At 46.4% G+C, this 20,848-nt stretch overlaps 1 protein-coding gene across 1 annotated transcript in view; it reads left to right on the forward strand.

The window, feature by feature from the left end:
• Nucleotides 1–20,848, forward strand: part of LOC137527990 (ficolin-1-A-like) — a 92,137-nt gene that overhangs the window by 64,112 nt on the left and 7,177 nt on the right. Inside the window, exon 8 of the mRNA XM_068249157.1 lies at nt 10,868–10,997. Within this exon, the coding sequence (XP_068105258.1) occupies nt 10,868–10,997 (130 nt within the window). The remainder of the gene's footprint in view (nt 1–10,867; nt 10,998–20,848) is intronic.

Raw genomic sequence — 20,848 nt, forward strand, 5'->3', positions numbered from 1 at the left:
TAATGTGTGTACATACCTCCCACCCCTGTGTAATGTGTGTACACACCTCCCACCCCTGTGTAATGCTGTGTAATGTGTGTGTCCCTCCCACCCCTGTGTAATGCTGTGTAATGTGTGTGCCCCTCCCACCCCTGTGTAATATGTGTACATACCTCCCACCCCTGTGTAATGCTGTGTAATGTGTGTGCATACCCCCCACCCCTGTGTAATGTCTGTACGTACATACCTCCCACCCCTGTGTAATGCTGTGTAATGTGTGTACATACCTCCCACCCCTGTGTAGTGCTGTGTAATGTGTGTACACACCTCCCACCCCTGTGTAGTGCTGTGTAATGTGTGTACACACCTCCCACCCCTGTGTAGTGCTGTGTAATGTGTGTACACACCTCCCACCCCTGTGTAACGTGTGTCCCTCCCACCCCTGTGTAATGCTGTGTAATGTGTGTACATACCTCCCACCCCTGTGAAGTGCTGTGTAATGTGTGTCCCTCCCAACCCTGTGTAATGCTGTGTAATGTGTGTCCCTCCCACCCCTGTGTAGTGCTGTGTAATGTGTGTACACACCTCCCAACCCTGTGTAATGCTGTGTAATGTGTGTACATACCTCCCACCCCTATGTAATGCTGTGTAATGTGTGTACATACCTCCCACCCGTGTAATGCTGTGTAATGTGTGTACATACCTCCCACCCCTGTGTAATGCTGTGTAATGTGTGTACATACCTCCCACCCCTGTGTAATGCTGTGTAATGTGTGTGCATACCTCCTACCCCTCTGTAATGCTGTGTAATGTGTGTGCATACCTCCCTCCCCTGTGTAATGCTGTGTAATGTGTGTGCATACCTCCCACCCCTGTGTAATGCTGTGCATACCTTTCACTGCATCTGTGTGACTGCACATTGTATTATACCAGCAGTCAGTGCATACCTTTATCTGCATCTCTGTGACTGCACATTGTATTATACCACCAGTCAGTGCATACCTTTCACTGCATCTCTGTGACTGCACATTGTATTATACCAGCAGTCAGTGCAACTTTTATCTTTGTATCTTTTTTACTTTGTTTTTTTGTACATCTTTTGTATATATTAAGTTCTGCATTGTTCCACGTTTTCCTGGAATATTAAATTATTATTTAATAAGCTTGACTTCTGCTGTACTAAACTAACACTCATAGCCTACAGGAGACTGCAGTGTAGCTGTGTACAAGTCCGTGCCTAATTGTATGCTTGAGCAACACTACCATATGAAATTGTAATTGCATTGTGTGTATGGGGCACTTCTGCGCTCGACAGCCGAGTGGGAAGTCTAACAGTATCGTTCGGAACGACTGTTAGTGGTTTTGCTTCACTACAGTGTAAGATTGCAACTGTGTGTGTGTGTGTGTGTGTATGTGGGTGCGTGGCGTTCCTGTATTCTGCCTAAGCACAAAGCTGACACGAATACGAAAACGCGGATTGCGCGCGGAGGACTCGACAGTAGAGTGGAAGTGTCTAGCGAACCGCTAGTGGTGGCAGTGAGAGGTGTTCTGAGGGGTCTCAGCCTTGTTTTAGCTCGAATAAGGCTGCTCCCCGCTTGATCTGGTCAAACCCGCAGTCGGGAACCGTATACGCAGGTGTGCCGCGGGCTGGTTCCTGACACTGTGTAATGTGTGTACATACCTCCCACCCCTGTGTAATGCTGTGTAATGTGTGTACATACCTCCCACCCCTGTGTAATGTGTGTACACACCTCCCACCCCTGTGTAATGCTGTGTAATGTGTGTGTCCCTCCCACCCCTGTGTAATGCTGTGTAATGTGTGTGCCCCTCCCACCCCTGTGTAATATGTGTACATACCTCCCACCCCTGTGTAATGCTGTGTAATGTGTGTACATACCTCCCACCCCTGTGTAATGCTGTGTAATGTGTGTGCATACCCCCCACCCCTGTGTAATGTCTGTACGTACATACCTCCCACCCCTGTGTAATGCTGTGTAATGTGTGTACATACCTCCCACCCCTGTGTAGTGCTGTGTAATGTGTGTACACACCTCCCACCCCTGTGTAGTGCTGTGTAATGTGTGTACACACCTCCCACCCCTGTGTAGTGCTGTGTAATGTGTGTACACACCTCCCACCCCTGTGTAACGTGTGTCCCTCCCACCCCTGTGTAATGCTGTGTAATGTGTGTACATACCTCCCACCCCTGTGAAGTGCTGTGTAATGTGTGTCCCTCCCAACCCTGTGTAATGCTGTGTAATGTGTGTCCCTCCCACCCCTGTGTAGTGCTGTGTAATGTGTGTACACACCTCCCAACCCTGTGTAATGCTGTGTAATGTGTGTACATACCTCCCACCCCTATGTAATGCTGTGTAATGTGTGTACATACCTCCCACCCGTGTAATGCTGTGTAATGTGTGTACATACCTCCCACCCCTGTGTAATGCTGTGTAATGTGTGTACATACCTCCCACCCCTGTGTAATGCTGTGTAATGTGTGTGCATACCTCCTACCCCTCTGTAATGCTGTGTAATGTGTGTGCATACCTCCCTCCCCTGTGTAATGCTGTGTAATGTGTGTGCATACCTCCCACCCCTGTGTAATGCTGTGCATACCTTTCACTGCATCTGTGTGACTGCACATTGTATTATACCAGCAGTCAGTGCATACCTTTATCTGCATCTCTGTGACTGCACATTGTATTATACCACCAGTCAGTGCATACCTTTCACTGCATCTCTGTGACTGCACATTGTATTATAATACCAGTAAATGTATACCTTTCACTGCATCTGTGTGACTGCCCATTGTATTATACCAACAGTCAGTGCTTACCTTTCACTGCATCTGTGTGACTGCACATTGTATTATTATACCAGTCAGTGCATACCTTTTACTGCATCTGTGTGACTGCACATTGTATTATACCAGCAGTCAGTACATACCTTTCCCTGCATCTGTGTGACTGCACATTGTATTATAATACCAGTCAGTGCATAACTTTCACTGCATCTGTGACTACACGTTGTATTATACCAGCAGTCAGTGCAAACCTTTCACTGCATCTCTGTGACTGCACATTGTATTATACCAGCAGTCAGTGCATACCTTTCACTGCATCTGTGTGACTGCACATTGTATTATACCAGCAGTAGAGATGGCCCAGCCTTGGAGAACTCATGGAGAAGCACATGATCAGTTTGATCACCTGATAGATTTGTAAGGCTCTGATTTGCTGGTCATGATCATGTGTTAAACCAGGAAGTCATCACAGCAAATCAGAGGCTTACAAATCTATCTGCTGATTAAACTGATCAGCAGTCAGTGCATACCTTTCACTGCATCTCTGTGACTGCACATTGTATTATACCAGCAATCAGTGCATACTTTTCACTGCATCTCTGTGACTGCACATTGAATTAGTGCAGTCAGTGCATACCTTTCACTGCATCTGTGACTGCACATTGTATTATACCAGCAGTCAGTGCATACCTTTCACTGCATCTCTGTGACTGCACATTGTATTATACCAACAGTCAGTGCATACCTTTCACTGCATCTCTGTGACTGCACATTGTATTATACCAGCAGTCAGTGCATACCTTTCACTGCATATCTGTGACTGCACATAGTATTATAATACCGGTCGGTGCATACCTTTCACTGCATCTGTGTGACTGCACATTGTATTATACCAGCAGTCAGTGCATACCTTTCACTACATCTCTGTGACTGCACATTTTATTATACCAGCAGTCAGTGCATACCTTTCACTGCATCTCTGTGACTGCACATTGTATTATACCAGCAGTCAGTGCATACCTTTCACTTCATCCCCCCAATATGGACAAAAAACCGAGCAGAGGCAGAGCCAGAGGCAGGCCAGCCAGCAGGTCTGTTCAAGGTCGTGCTGGCGTGATTTCATGCTGCCCACGACCTTGACATACCTTCCTCCTCCTGCTCTGATTCTGGCACCCCACTTAACACTCATCACCACATCCGCTCCATTGCAGAGTTCGCAGGAGTTATTTAATGGGGTATTAACTGATTCACAGCCATTATTGTTAGAAGATGAAGGCGCTAAGCATGTTACACCACCTCATATGTCTGAGTTAGGCATCAGTGTGGACGTAAGGTGTGAGGATGATGAATTACCTGTTGTTGGTGCCGTTTTGGGGGTGTCTGATACAAGCGAAGCTGTGGAGGATGATGATGATGATACTGCCATGGATGTCACGTGGGTTCCCAATAGACAAGATGACCAGGGGGAAAGTTCAGAGGGAGATTCATAGAGAAGTAGGAGGAGACGAGTTGCTGAAAGAAGCAGGGGGAGCTCATCATCAAAAACAGCTGGTGGCAGTGTTCGGCGGCATATATCGCCACCTTTGGACAGCAGGCCAACATGCTCTTCAAGGTCAGCTGCTGCAGCGACCACCAGTGTGCCATCATCCCAAGGTTCAGCGGTGTGGAAATTTTTATTGTGTGTCTGCCTCAGAGACCCACGTAGGGACAACTGCCTTACGAAGGCACATGATGAAAAAGCACAAACTGCAATGGGATGACCACCTGAGGAAAAGCAGCAAACAAACGAATAGCCACCTTTCGCCTGCTCTTCCTCCTTCCGGTGCAGCATCTTCAGCCGCTTTATCCCTTGCACCTTTATAGCCGCCCTCCTCCACTCCACCTCTTACCTTGAGCGGTTCCTGCTCCTCTGCCCACAGCAGCCAGGTGTCCGTTAAGGAATTTTTTGAGTGGAAGAAGCCAATTTCTTCCAGTCACCCCCTTTTCCCGGCGTATGACAGCTGGCTTGGCGGAACTGTTAGCTCGCCAGCTGTTGCCATACCAGCTGGTGGACTCTAAGACCTTCTAAAAATTTGTGGCCATTGGGACACCGCAGTGGAAGATACCAGGCCACAATTATTGTTCTAAAAAGGTGATACCCAAACTGTATCGTGATGTTGAATGGCAAGTGGTGTAATCTCTGGCACACAGAGTTGGGTCAAGGGTCCATCTGACCACGGATGCCTGGTCTGCCAAGCACGGTCAGGGCAGGTACATTACTTATATGGCACATTGGGTAAACCTGGTAACCGCTGTCAAGCAGGGAGTACGTGGCTGTGCAGCAGACCTGGTTGTGACACCTCCAGGGCTTGCAGGCAGGCTTGCTGCCATCTCCTCTCCTCCTACTCCTCCTGCTACATCCTCTTTGCTGTCGTCCTCCTCCTCGTCTGAGTGGCAGTGCTACTTTACTTGTGCTGCAATCTCCTCTCCAAATACACACCCCCAGCTCCCCAGCACCTATGCTGCATGCCAGGTATGATGGTGTCCCACCATCTTGGACGTGTCTTGCCTCAAAGCCGAGAGTCACACTGGAGCAGCTCTCCTGGCAGCTCTGAACAAACAGGTGGATCAGTGGCTGACCCCGCACCAACTGGAGATCGGCAACGTGGTGTGTGACAATGGCAGCAATCTCTTGTCGGCTTTGAGTTTGGGAAAGTTGACACATGTACCCTGCATGGCACATGTGCTGAATCTTATAATCCAAAGATTTGTGTGTCAGTATCCAGGCTTACAGGAGGTCCTGAAGCAATCCAGCAATATGTGTGGGCATTTCAGGCATTCCAACACGGCCATGGCGTGCTTGGCCGATATTCAGCAGAGAAACAACTTGCTGGTGAGGCGCTTGATTTGCGATAGCCCGACTCACTGGAATTCAACGCTCCTGATGTTTGACCGCCTGCTACAACAGGACAAAGCCATCAACGAGTATCTGTACAGCTACGCTCAGAGGTCATGCTCTGGGGAGCTGGGCATTTTCTGGCCGAAGTACTGGCTCATGAGTAATGCCTGCAGGCTCATGCGTCCAATTGAGGAGGTGACAAACCTGGTGAGTCGCAGTGAAGGAGCCATCAGTGACTTGTTCCCATATTCTTTCTTTCTGGAGTGTGCTGTGGGTAGAGTGGTGGATCAAGCTGTAGAGGAGCATGAACAGGAAGAGGAGGAAGAGTTGTGGGAAACATCATGACCAGAACCAAATTTGTCATCAATACCTGCAGCAGCACAGAGGAGGGGGGAGGGGGAAGAGGAGTCAGATGAGGAAGGTGTTTTTTTTAGGAGGAGGAGGTAGAAGAACAACCACAGCAGACGTTGCAGGGGGCTTGTGTTGCTCACCTTTCCCGTGGTATTGTTCGTGGCTGGGAGGAGGAGAACTTACCTGACATCACTGAGGAAGAGCAAGAGGAGATGGCTAGTAGGTCGGCATCCAACTTTGTGCAGATACCCCATCTTTCATGCTGTCCAGCCTGTTGAGGGACCCCTGTATAAAAAACTCAAGGGGTGGCCATGCTACTAGGCCCTCGGTATAAGCACAAAGCGGCGGAGATGTTACCAAATTACCAGAAGGCAGAAAGGATGCAGCACTTGCACAACAAGCTGGCAAGTATGCTTTACAGTGCGTTTAAGGGTGATGTCAGAGCACAACGGAATAAAGTTGCCACTGCTATTGCTCCTCCTCCTCCCATGTCCACGCAGGCAAGGACAGGACGCTCTAGCGATCTCAGGGTGTTGTCGGACATGCAGACATTCTTTAGTCCAACGCCTCGCCTTAGCCATTCCGGATCCACCCTCCACCAACGCCTCGACAGGCAGGTAGCCGACTACCTGGCCTTAAGTGTGGATGTAGACACTGTGAGCAGCAATGAACCGAACCCCTGGACTACTGGGTGCGCAGGCTTGACCTGTGGCCAGAGCTGTCACAACTGTCACAATTTGCCATCCAACTTCTGGCTTGCCCTGTGTGAGAGAACGCGGAAAAGCTGCCGCATGTACTGACAGAAAAGCGGCTGATTCTGCGTCCAACGCGGGCGGTCTGCACGCGGAAGCGTGCATCCAGTGACATGGCAGAACGCGGAAAAGCCGCGGCATGTACTGACAGCAAGGCGGCTGGTTCCGCGTCCAGCGCGGCGGTTTGCACGCAGCAGCGTGCAGCTAGTGTTGCTGAGCCTGTTAGTTCACACAGGTTTAGGAATATGCGCGAGCGTGCTGAAAGGCAGAACTTTTATGATGGTCAAGGGGGGGATCAGCTGACCAGGCCGGTCAGCTTACCTCATAGCTGGTAACCATTGGTTGATCACTTCAGGGTGGCGCCAGAGAGCACTGCTCTATATATGGTTACTGCTGGCCACTCTCAAGTTGTCTGCCGTTGCGATCACTACGTGGAAGCACTCAGACCTTAGTCAGATCCAGCAGTGTGTTTGAACCAGGAGGACCTGGGAATTCACACTGAGCCAGATTACTTGTGTATTATTCTGTTATACTTCAGACTAGTTCCAGGGTGTAGAGACCACGGACCTCACACCCAAGACTAGGGAACTTGTATTATCAATCTGTTATACTTCCGACTAGTTCCAGGGTGTAGAGACCACGGACCACACACCCAAGACTAGGGAACTTGTATTATCATTCTGTTATATATCAGACTAGTTCCAGGGTGTAGAGACCACGGACCTCACACCCAAGACTAGGCATTGTTTGATATTTGTTATGACCTGTTGTTTTCCTGACTATCCCTCTGCTTTCTGATTCGGTACCACGCATATCTGATATCACGTTGCCAAACCCTGCCTGACTAGGATACCGAATCAGCCTTCTGTCTTTGTACTTTATCTGTCTGTGTGTTGCCGACCTGGCTTGCCCGACCTCGAGAGCTATCTCTCTCCACTTAAGAGATAGTCTCCAAGATCAGTCAGTGACATCCACCTTCAGGTGTCACTCACTCTCTGGTCCTTCCTACCTTCAGCCTGACTCCACCCCTTGGAGAGTCTCAGGCTGCTGGAAGGTTTCTGTACTCTCCATAGCAGTGTCTTCTGTACTGCTTAGGGTCACCTGTTCATCAGGTGGGTTGCTCAAAGTCATACTGTTACACCAAACACTCACCATATATATCTAGAGCTGTCCAGAGGTTAGCACTATATCTGTATTATTGGTGATTCTGCAGATCATCCATAATCAGGTATAGATCTGTATTCTTGGTGATACTGCAGATCACCAATAATCAGATTCTCTCTGCGTGCTGACATCGATCGTTACACCCTGCCTCAAGCATTCTGTCAGAAAGGACCTTCAGCGCAGTTGGAGGCATTGTCAGTGAGAAGACAAGTCTCCTAGGTCAAAAAAGTGTTCAGTACCTAGCCTTTATCAAAATGAATAAGGCATGGATCCCAGAGGGCTACTGCCTGCCTGAAGACTAAGTCAGTCCCCACTCCCCACACACAGCATCTCTACCTGCATGCTGTGTGACTGCCTGCCCGAAGACTAAGTCAGTCCCCACACAGCATCTCTGCCTGCACGCCATTTGACTGCCTGCCCGAAAACTAAGTCAGTCCCTACACAGCATCTCTGCCTGCTGGCAGCTGCTTCCTACCCCAAAGCTAAGTCGGTCCCCACACAGCATCTCTGCCTGCAGGCCGCTTGACTGCCTTCTCCACCACCACCAACAGGGTCCAGGACTCCAGGTGGATTCCTGAATTTTTAAGGCCGCTGCTAGCAGCGGACACTAACAAAAGGAATAAGAATTTTTCTGGTGCGTGTACATGCCTGCTTAATTTTTCTGGCTGCACTGCGGCTGCAACAACAAAACAAAAGTCATGTACATGTGCCCATCGTGATCATTACCTTGCTGCAGTGAAGGGGCTTGCATATCACAATGAAGCAATGACCTATATGAGTGTGTTGGGGGGTGGCACATCCAAGATAATAAGGTTGTTGCTTCATTGTGGACAGACCAAATTCGATCAGCTGGACAGTCACTGTTGTTCTATCATTGAGCTACTACAGCCCGGCGACAATATGGGCTTAAAAACCACCATGGCCTACACTCTCGCCATGGTGCGCATCAGTCCAGCACGGCCGTCACTACACAAACAGCTGTTTGCGGTGCGTTACACAGTGAGTTTGGTCTGTCAGTGTGAAGCAGGACTCTAATTTCACTACCTGCTGATCCATGTATACACATGCAGGATGTTTTCAAGCATTTTATGCTCCCAATTTAGGAAAGCAATGTGATTTCTGCCCTTTAGGGATTATAACCCTGCTGTGCATCAAAATCCGTAATTTCCCCCGGGACTTTTGGCGTGTATCCCACTCCGCCATGCCCCCCTACCTGATTGATGTATACACATTACAAACTAGTGTCTAATCGGACCTGACCTATAATGTACTAAAAAGTGACAAGAATCCAGTCACTCTTAACCACCTGTCATAGTTGCACGACTATAGGTGAATGAGTAATGTTTGAAAATAACAGGTACTACTGACATATGAGAGGTCAGATAACAGTAGGCTGGGTATGGTCAATGGTAGGACACCACACTCCAGAATCTGTCAATCAGTGGTCAGTATGATTGTGTGCTCCGTCTTTGGGAGGTCTTTGCTGATCCCCCCTGCTACCTGGTTCACACTGGCAGGTGTGTGAAATCCGGTGCAGGGTGTAGCTATTCCCATTCAGTTGGGGCACACAATAAAACTTAGGCTGGCAAGGTGTATACAGGCAATATATAATACTGTAAGGATCCACGGTCGTGTTCGTGGTCCGCAGCAGTGTAAGCCTACACAATAGTAATACCAACACCCTTCACAGAAGGTAATAGATTGCTGGGGAAAGACAAGGAGTGCTAAACTTATATACAGTGATCGTGCAATTCGACTAGTGCTAGTTTCACTCCATAAGCGGAGCTTCGTCAGGAAAAGGTGCACATTCCTTATGTTGCCTGTATTTGACCATACCCAGCCTACTGTTATCTGACCTCTCATATGTCAGTAGTACCTGTTATTTTCAAACATTACTCATTCACCTATAGTCGTGCAACTACGACAGGTGGTTGAGAGTGACTGGATTCTTGTCACTTTTTAGTACATTATAGGTCAGATCCGATTGGACACTAGTTTGTAATGTAATTTACCTGTACTGCACTCGGTTCAGTGTTTTGATGTATACACATGCAAGATGTTTTAAAGCACTTTAGGCCTCCAGTTTAGCAATACAATGTGATTTCTGCCCTTAAACGCTGCTGTGCGCCAAATCTGTATTTCTCCCCGGGACTTTTGGCATGTATCCCACTCCACCATGCCTCCCTCCAGGTGTTAGACCCCTTGAAACATCTTTTCCATCACTTTTATGGCCAGAAACAGTGTTTGTAGTTTTTCAAGTTTGCCTGCCCATTGAAGTCTATTGCGGTTCACCGAGTTCGCAGGTTCGTGAACTTTTGTGGAAGTTCACGTAAGAGGTTCGCGAACCCAAAATGGAGCCTTCTCTATTAAAGACTATTATTTATTTACTGCATGCTTACCGCTGAAATACCTCATGTTCGGAAATGGAGAAAAATCGGAATTGCTAACAAAAAGAGGAAAATACCTCCATGAGGTATTTTACCTACAAAAAATATATTGACCTCACATAGCTACCAGAATTGAGGCCAATGGGCTTGAATCACAAAAGCATGCTAAAGCATAGAACGAGCGTGCTATAGGTTTAGCGCACAATGTGACATGCGTAAAGATCTCCATGCGCAGCACTAACGAAGGTTGTCGCGTGCACTTTGCCACGTTAGCGCGCTGACGTAAATCTTTGCGAGCGCAAACCTTCACAAGCGTCACATTGCGTGCTAAATGCACCGCACGGTCACGTTATGCTTTAGCACGCTTTTGTGAAGCCCAATGTGTGCTGAACACCTTTATTTTGGGGGAAAATTGAGAAGAACAGAAAAGCAAAAGAAATGGTTGTTGCTTCATTCATTTTTCTTTACTTAATTTTGAGTGAGAAAATGCTGGTTTGTTTCTACTCGTTTTCTTTCTTCAGCCACTCACCTGCCCTCTCCCTCCTGTATGCAGGTCTTCCAGAGGCGAATGGATGGATCGCTCGACTTCAACCGGGACTGGAACACTTACCAGCGAGGGTTTGGGAGCCAGCTCGGGGAATTTTGGCTAGGAAACGAGAATCTCAATAGGCTAACCTCATCCGGTAAGTTGGCCTAACTGTGATTTACAAATGTTTTCCATGACGTCCTAGAAGGTTATCCTGCTACCTCTCCACTAAAAACACCCACAAAATCAGGAGATGGGTGAATAGACACATAGATAGACAGATAGATAAAGGCTATGCATAACCATTATAGAGATCCAACTCTGATTGATTCTGGTCAGAGGGGGATCTATTGCCTGCCCACTAGAGATGTCGCGAACCTCCGATTTTCAGTTCGCGAACTTTCACGGAAGGTTCGGTTTGCGCGAACTTTCGCGAACCGCAATAGACTTCAATGGGGAGGCGAACTTAAAAATTTAGAAAAAATTCTGCTGGCTAGAAAAATTAAGGAAAAGATGTTTCAGGGGGTCTAATACCTGGAGGGAAACGTGGTTGAGTGGAATACACATCAAAAGTACCAGAAAAAAATCTGGATTTCACATAAAGCAGTGTTTTAAGGTCAGAAATCTCATTGAATGTTCAATTGCAGGCCTACACTGCTTTACAACATCAGGAAGTGTATTCCTCCCCAGAGGGAGGAGGGTCTTGTCTTCCAGGGAATTGTAGGAGTTCAAAGCCAGCTTACATACCTTGGCCGGGAATTGAACCCAGGTCTGAGTGCATGGTAGGTAGCTCTCTTCACCACTATACCATCACCAACACTACATGCTGAAGCCAGCCTAGCATGTACCATTATGATATATCCAAGAGAAAAATGAGTTTGCTTAGGGAATTGTAGTATGTCAAAAGCCAACTCACATTGGCCAGGAATCGAACCCAGGCCTACCACGTGGTAGGCTGCTATCCTAACCATTATACCACCAACACAACACACTACAATGCTACATGCTGAAGCCAGCCTAGCATATACCATTGTGATATACCCAAGAGAAAAATGATCTCTCTCTCTCTCTCTCTCTCTCTCTCTCTCTCTCTCTCTCTCTCTCTCTCTCTACGACTTGATGCCATTGAACTGAATTTTCAGCTTAAAACCATCAACGGAGACCGGCAGAATTTCACAGGCAATTTCGGAATTCTGCCAGATTGAAAAAGCAATTCCGTTCCGACCAAACGGAATGGAATGACCAATTTCAACCTAAAATTGCGGAAAATACAATGCCGCGGAAAGTGGTGACCATCCCTACTAGAGAGAGAGAGAGAGAGAGAGAGATGCATCTAACTGGCTATCTGGGGTTCTCTTCGGACAACTGTTGAACACAAAAGGCAAGGCCATCCCTGGGTGGGCTTGCACCACCAACCTTGCAGTTAACAGCCAAATGCGCTAACCAATTGTGCCACAGAGACTGTGTACCACAAAGGCTGTGCATGCAATTGCTGTTGAATGATTTTATGGTGATGTATGTGTGTCTTTTGGAGGGAGGAAGTAAGTCTGATCCAAGAAGTTTCAGCATGTAGTGTTGGTGGTATAATGGTTAGGATAGCAGCCTACAGAGAGGTAGGCCTGGGTTCTATTGTGAGTTGGCTTTTGACATGCTACAAATCCTTAAGCAAGCTCATTTTTTTCTTGGATATATAATAATGGTACATGCTAGGCTGGCTTCAGCATGTAGTGTTGTAGTGTGTTGTGTTGGTGGTATAATGATTAGGATAGCAGCCTACAGAGTGGTAGGACTGGGTTCTATTCCTGGCCAATGTGAGTTGGCTTTTGACATGCTACAAATCCTTAAGCAAGCTCATTTTTTTCTTGGATATATAATAATGGTACATGCTAGGCTGGCTTCAGCATGTAGTGTTGGTGGGGGTATAGTGGTGAAGAGAGCTACCTACCACGCACTCAGACCTGGGTTCAATTCCCGGCCAAGGTAAGTAAGCTGGCTTTTAAAATACTACAATTCCCTGGAAGATGAGACCCTCCTCCCTCCGGGAGGAGAGAGGAAGGGAGAAGGAAAAATACTTGTTATCAGGAAGAAATCAGTTAGGTGGGAAATAAATTTGAATTACGTAAAATTCCGCGCAATTTTTAAATTTTCCACGGAATTCCGTTTTAGAGCTATAGCATTTCCGTTCCGTCACATCGGAACCGGAATCACCAAATTCCAGCCGGAATCGCGAAATCCACTGACCATCCCTATGGGGGACACAGTAAACATGTGGAAGAAGGTGCTCTGGTCAAAATGAAAAATGCTATGTGTGGTGGAAAACTAACACTGCACATCACTCTGAACACACCATCCCCACTGTCAAATATGGTGGCAGCAGCATCATGCTCGGGGGGTGCTTCTCTTCAGCAGGGACAGGGAAGCGGGTCAGAGTTGATGGGAAGATGGATGGAGCCAAATACAGGGCAATCTTGGAAGAAAACCTCTTGGAGTCTGCAAAAGACTTGAGACTGGGGCGGAGGTTCACCTTCCAGCAGGACAATGAACCTAAACATAAAGCCAGGGCAACAATGGAATGGTTTAAAACAAAACATATCCATGTGTTAGAATGGCCCAACCAAAGTCCAGATCTAAATCCAATCGAGAATCTGTGGCAAGATCTGAAAACTGCTGTTCACAAACACTGTCCATCTAATCTGACTGAGCCGGAGCTGTTTTGCAAAGAAGAATGGGCAAGGATTTCAGTCTCTAGATGTGCAAAGCTGGTAGAGACATACCCTAAAAAAGACTGGCAGCTGTAATTGCAGCAAAAGGTGGTTCTACAAAGTATTGATCCAGGGGGCTGAATAATTACGCACACCCCACTTTGCAGTTATTTATTTGTAAAAAATGTTTGGAATCATGTACAATTTTCGTTCCACTTCTCATGTGTACACCACTTTGTATTGGTCTTTCACGGGGAATTCCAATAAAATTGATTCATGTTTGAGGCAGTAATGTGACAAAATGTGGAAAACTTCAAGGGAGTCGAATACCTTTGCAAGCCACTGTATATACAAAAATATTTACAAAAACAAAAGTAAAATGGCAAAGAAGCACAACAAAGCAGCACAACAAGACATTTGCTATAAAATAAAAAGGGAGTAAAATAGAAATAAATCAGGGTATATACTAGCTCAGTGTTTCCCAACCAGTGTGCCGCGGCACACTGGTGTTCCGTGGGAGGTTATCAGGTGTGCCGTGACAGGAGGCGAGGTGACGTCATAAGTATGTGGGAAGGTGGCAGGCAATGCGTGCACAGTGTGCGTGCACAGTATTAGCAGGCAGCGCTGAGTGGACGCCAACGCACATATCGGGCTCGCCGTAACATGGAAACTACATTTGCCTAGTTCCGCCTCCTGGCTCTCCTATTGGCTGATGCGGCGCCGGCGAGAGTCAAATTGGAGGACGGAAAGCGTAAGTGGGGTTGGCACAGCAGTTAGTTGTGTGACAGCACACGGTGTTAGGCCTCAGGACGGGTCCCGCACGCGCTCCCATGAGACTCCCCCGGTCCCCTCTGTGACACCTTCCACATCCGACCTACAGGACGGCGGCAGGCCGGGCTACATAGTTAGCCCAGAGTAGCAAGTACACTGCCAGCAGTTAGCAGCTACACTGGACTAACTGCTGGCTACACTGGGCTAACTGTACTTGCTATACTGTGGTAACTATACTTGCTATACTGGGCTAACTGTACTTGCTGTACTGTGGTAACTATACTTGCTATACTGGGCTAACTGTATTTGCTGTACTGGGGTAACTACTATACTAACTATTGGGGGTAACTATACTCAAAATTGGGGAAAGGGGGGTGCTGCCGCCGCCACTAACCACGCCCCCAACCACGCCCCCAGGGTGCCCCAGAGAAAAGTTTGGTCGCGATAGTGTTCCCCGGGCTCAAAAAGGTTGGGAAACACTCGCTAGCTCCTGGGGATTACATCTCTTCCTCCTGTCAGCATCTGTTTTATAGCCCAGAATGTAGCCCTAGGCTAGAAATACAATTTTTTGGTGGAAATGTTTTTTTTTTCCGTTTAGCAGCCAGTCACACAGCTCTCTGTCTCTGACACACCAATCGCTTCAGGTGGTTTTGGCGGCTCCCTATTCTATAGATGTTTACATATGACAATATCGTTTTTTTGCACTGACCTTAGCTTAACCTCCTGCCGCCCGCGTCACGCCAGTAGGCGTGGCCGCGGCGGCAGCCCCAGGACCGCCTAACCCCAATTGGCGTAAAGTCCTGGGGCTCTGTTTTGCAGGAGATCGCGCGCAGGCTGCGCGCGCATCTCATGCTCGGAGGGCGGAGCTCCACCCCGCCTTCAGTCTCCGAGCGGCTATTGCCGCTCGGGAGACTGTTAGACGGCGATCACGCCGTCTATTTACTAGGTGCAGCGCTGCGATGAGCAGCAGCGCTGCACTGGGGACAGCCGTGTGACACGGCTGTCCCCATGGGGGACAAGAGAGCGATCGGTTCTCATAGGCAGAAGCCTATGACAGCCGATCGCCATAATTGGCCGGCTGTGGGGAGAGAGGGAATAAATTTAAAGAAACAGGTTTTTTTTTTCTAAAATCCCATAACAATATTTATTTAAAAAAAAATAAACATAGGGGGAGCGATCAGACCCCACCAACAGAGAGCTCTGTTGGTGGGGAGAAAAGGGGGGGGGATCACTTGTGTGCAGAGTTGTGCGGCCCTGCAGCTTGGCCTTAAAGCTGCAGTGGCCAATTTAGCTAAAAATGGCCTGGTCACTAGGGGGATTTAGCCCTGCAGTCCTCAAGTGGTTAAAGTGTAACTGTCGGGCATAAAATCAAAAATCAATTCTTTATTTTTATCTGGTAAACAAGTAATAAGGATGCTAACCAGGCTATCCAAAAGTTAAAATCTCTATTACTTTTCATTCCCCAGTTTACCTGACTCTTATTTGGTACACACAAAATTTGGTACACAAAAAGGAAGTTGCAGGGCATGCTGTGTTGTCCTTTTTTGCTTCTCTACTTTCCCTCAGACTTAACTAATGCAGCCTGATTGGCTGAAGCCTCTTTACCCCCTGTTTTCCCCTCCCACACCTCTGTTCCTCTCTGATTGGCCAGTATTTCTCATGCTGAGACAATGCACTTTCTAAAGCAAAGGGCGGGCAAATCAGGCAGAGGGAGAGTAAGGGAGGAAATTACATCAGGATTGGCTTCAAAATAGCCGCAGTTAAAATGGGAAATGCTAAGAAGGAATTTCTCGTTTTTTTACTGTAGAAAAATCACTGAAATCAAAACATGGACAGTGAAATGCATATGGTATGTAAGTAGAGCAAGTATTTATCTACTTATATATAATGTGTTTTTTTTCTGAGATAGTATGGCTGACAGCTCCTCTTTAACAATACCTAGGGGCCAGCTTTCTCATTCTAGTGGGCTACTGAATGGTGTCAGCTGGCTGGGTGATGTATTTAAATGTCATTATGTGTAGACCTCAGAGGGGATGCAAACTCTTGTCTGCTTGCATAGGAGACGATTAGTCTGCACTCTCTCTAAATGAACTACAATGCATAGGTTTACATAGAGTAGTATTTCACACACAGCATACAGAACATACAGAAAATGGATCACACCAGGGCTAACTCTCCCTGTCCTGTATACCATCACTCTGCATATATCATTACATTGTCTTATATCACAGATATATTATTTATAATCAATCGTTCTTTATGAAGAAAGAAATCATTATTGCTAAACCCTATAATTAAATATATATTAACCATTTCAGCCCGCGGGTATTTTTCACTTTATGCATCAGAGCAATTTTCACCTCCCAATTATTCGCCAATAACTTTATCACTAATTATCACAATGAATTGATCTAGATCTTTTTTGTTTCCACCACCAATTAGGCTTTCTTTAGGTGGTACATTTTGCTAAGACTTATTTTTTTCTAAATGCATTTTCACAGGATTATTAAGAAAAAAAATGGGAAAAAAATCATTATTTCTCAGTTTTCAGTCATTATAGCTTTAAAATAATGCATGCTACCATAATTAAAACCTATGTATTTTATTTGCCCATTTGTCCCAGTTATTACACCATTTAAATGATGTCCCTATCACAATGTATGGCGCCAATATTTTATTTGGAAATAAGGGTGCATTTTTTTCAGTTTTGCATCCATCACTATTTACAAGCTTATTATTTAAAGAATGTTCCTAATATACCCTCTTCACATGCATATTAAAAAAAGTTCAGACCCTTAGGTAACTATTTATGTTTATTTTGTTTTGTTTTTTAAATTGTATTTTTTTTTCCATAAAAAAATGAGGTGTGGGAGGTAAACAGTTAATTTTAAATGTAATAATTTGGGTTTATTTGATTAAAAAAGGTATGTAGATGTAGTTTTACTATTTGGCCACAAGATGGCCACAGTGATTTTTTTTTTTTAGCCCTGGAAGCAAAATGCTCTCTTCCAGGCAGCATATGGAGGACGGGAAACGTTTTTTTTACTCAGTAAGACCGCTGCCTCTGATAAGAAGCCGTCGGCCTTTCTGCCGGGGATTTAGATAAATGAATGAGAATGGGAACTATGTTCTCATTCATTGATCTCTGGGCTACCAGGGGCAGCAGCTACCTGGACATGACAATCACGTCCAGGCGGCAGGAATGGTTCATTTATAACTTTCAGGCAGGGAGCACAGTTGACTTTCAGTTTGGTGCACGCATTTTTCTGCATACATTTTCTGCACACCAAGTGTGTTTCTATGCAGGAAAACACGCACGTTTTTTCACAGCAGCTGATGTAATTGATACAGAAAACTGATAAAATGTGCAGAATCATGCAGAAAGTCAGGGTTTTTTTTCTGTGCGCGAAAAACACCTTAAAGAGACTCTAACATGAAAAAGATCCCCTGGGGGGTACTCACCTCGGGTGGGGGAAGCCTCCGGATCCTAATGAGGCTTCCCACGCCGGCCTCTGTCCCACGGGGGTCTCGCTGCAGCCCTCCGTGCAGCCGGCAACTGTGCCGACTGTCAGTTCAATATTTACCTTTGCTGGCTCCAGCGGGGGCGCTGTGGCTGCTTTCCGTTCCGAACTACACGGAAATACCCGATCTCATTCGGGTCCGCTCTACTGCGCAGGCGCCGGAAACTTGCGCCTGCGCAGTAGAGCAGATCCGACGGCGATCGGGTATTTCCGTGTAGTTCGGAGCCGACAGTCGTCAGAGCGCCTGCGCAGGAGCCAGGAAGGTAAATATTCACGTCACCGCTGCACGGACTCCACGGAGGGCTGCAGCGAGACCCCTGACGGATGGAGGACGGCGTGGGAAGCCTCATTAGGATCCGGAGGCTTCCCCCACCCGAGGTGAGTACCCCCCAAGGGATCTTTTCATGTTACAGATCCTCTTTAAGTGTGAAGTAGCCCACTGATTATCATGAGTTCTCAGTTTTTCTGTGCAGAAAACATGCATGAAAACTGTCGAGTGTGTTCCCTGCCTCACATATATTTTAATGTTGGATTCTGTAAGTAAAGCACATTATTACAGGAAGAGATTGATATTTAGTTAGAACAAGATTATACATCTCTTGTGAGTGCAGACAAAGCAAAGTAATCAAATCTTTCTTTTTTGGGGGGGAACTAAATCTTATGCTGAAATGAGTGACAGCAGCAAAGCTCAAATGTTATTGTAAACTTAGTTATTAGGGCTTTTTCTAACATGTCAGATTGATAAAGCCTTTTGAATTCAAAGATTATACCTTATATTGTTCTGCTACCTGACAGTGATTTCTAATCTTTATAAAGTTAATATTTTTAGTGTTTCTTCATAAAACAATTATAGAATGAAATTGTTTAAGATAACTGATCAGTATACATGTTATATGATTATTCTATAAGTATAGTTATGGTATGTAAATAAGTATTAAAGGGACACTTAAGTCAAACAAAAAAAATGAGTTTTACTCACCTAGGGCTTCCAATAGCCCCCTGCAGCTGTCCGGAGCCCTCGTTGTCCTTCCGATCCTCCTGGCCCCGCCGGCAGCCACTTCCTGTTTCGGTGACAGGAGCTGACAGGCTGGGGACGCGAGTGATTCTTCGCGTTCCCAGACACATTAGCACCCTCTATGCTGCTATATGGTATATGATATATGCTATAGCAGCATAGATGGCGCTATTGTGGGCAGGAACGCGAAGAATCACTCGCGTCTCCAGCCTGTCAGCTCCTGTCACCGAAACAGGAAGTGGCTGCCGGCGGGGCCAGGGGGGTCGGAGGGAGATGGCGAGGGCACCGGACAGCTGCAGGGGGCTATTGGAAGCCATAGGTGAGTAAAACTCATTTTTTTTTTGTGTGACTTAAGTGTCCCTTTAAGTCACTGTAGGCTGTAAGTTACAGGTCTTTGTGCTTTGCTGGGTCAAAATGGCCAGGAAAAGAACACACTCCAAATGTATTAGTAGAGAGATATACGGTAATATTAGAAGTGGGTCATGAAAGATAGAAAGAAGATTGTTTAATATTTAAAAGTCCTAATGACACAGACAAGAAGTCTACCAGCGTCATAGTATTAATTAATACAATACAATAACATTTCTATAGCGATTTTCTCCCATAGAACTCAAAGCGCTTAGGCCACTGGCGTAACAATAGGGCCTGCAGCCCCTGCTCCCCGCCGAGTGTGGCCATGACTTTTCCCTCATGCTGCGACCCCTACAGCCCCCCAAAACCGGCCCCGAGCCCCAGAAATTCTGCAAGGGGCCTGGCGAGGCCTAGTTATTACCCTGGCTTAGGCTCTCTCAGATTCAGTAATTGGTAGTAGGATGAAGTGTTCACACAATAAAAGTTATATTTCTGAAAATGCCAAACTGAACAGGTGGGTTTTAAGTCTGGATTTTAACACGTCCAGGGATGGAGCTATCCTGATCTGCTGAGGTAAGGAGTTCCAAAACGTAGGAGCAACATGACAGAAGGCTCTGGGACCAAAAGTTTCCAAGTGGACTCTGGGAATGACTAGATTATTAGAACCTGTGGATCTGAGAATGCGGGGATTGCTACGCAGCTGTAACATATCTTTCATGTATCCAGGGCCCAGATTATTCAGGGATTTAAATGTCAGTAGGCTGATCTTAAAGTGAACCTCCAGACTAAAAATATACTCAGCAGCACTGAAAAGGCTTGGTGTTTCTTTAACAGTTTCACAGCATCAGAACGTTGTTTTTCTTACCCAAGCTTCATTTTTAGCTGCACAGAAGCTAAGCTCCGCCCCATCAAAGAAATCTGCCCGGGCATTTTTCCCCTGATGCTGTGCAAAGCATGATGGGATTTCTGATGTTGCTCTCATTGCCTAGTGCGTGCAGCCGATAGGCACATTAACATAACTAATGAAACTTAATGACAGTATGTTTGTTTAGGATGCAGTTCCTCTTTAATGGACGTCAGACCATTCCAAAAGGCGTCAAATAGACCTGAAAAGCAAATGACAGTATGTGTAAATATACCAAACTACGCAAATTCCCACCAATAGGTTAAACAAGCAATTTAAAATAAGTTAATGTCAGTTAATTATTGAGGCAAATAAGATTTCTGTGAATCAGGATTAGAGATTAAGTGAAATTTCAAAATTAGGCAGCCATATTAAATGAAGTGGATATAAAAATAGGTGGGAGCTGTTCAGACACAAGACTGAACATCTCCTGAGAAGACACAGGAGGCAGAAGCTACCTTCCCACACGTTCAGACACAAGACTGAACATCTCCTGAGAAGACACATGAGGCAGAAGCTACCTTCCCACACGTTCAGACACAAGACTGAACATCTCCAGAGAAGACACATGAGGCAGAAGCTACCTTCCCACACGTGGTTCTAGATACTGAAGAGATGACAGGGAAGGGGTTATATTACCTTATTCATTTATCAGCATTACAGGACAACTGTAATGAGAGGGATATGGAGGCCAGGGCCGGATTACCGACCAGGCAACAAAAGAAGTCGCTTGGGGCCCCATTC

The sequence above is a fragment of the Hyperolius riggenbachi genome, chromosome 8, assembly GCF_040937935.1.
Source record: "Hyperolius riggenbachi isolate aHypRig1 chromosome 8, aHypRig1.pri, whole genome shotgun sequence".
In the NCBI taxonomy this organism is placed as follows: Eukaryota; Metazoa; Chordata; class Amphibia; order Anura; family Hyperoliidae; genus Hyperolius; species Hyperolius riggenbachi.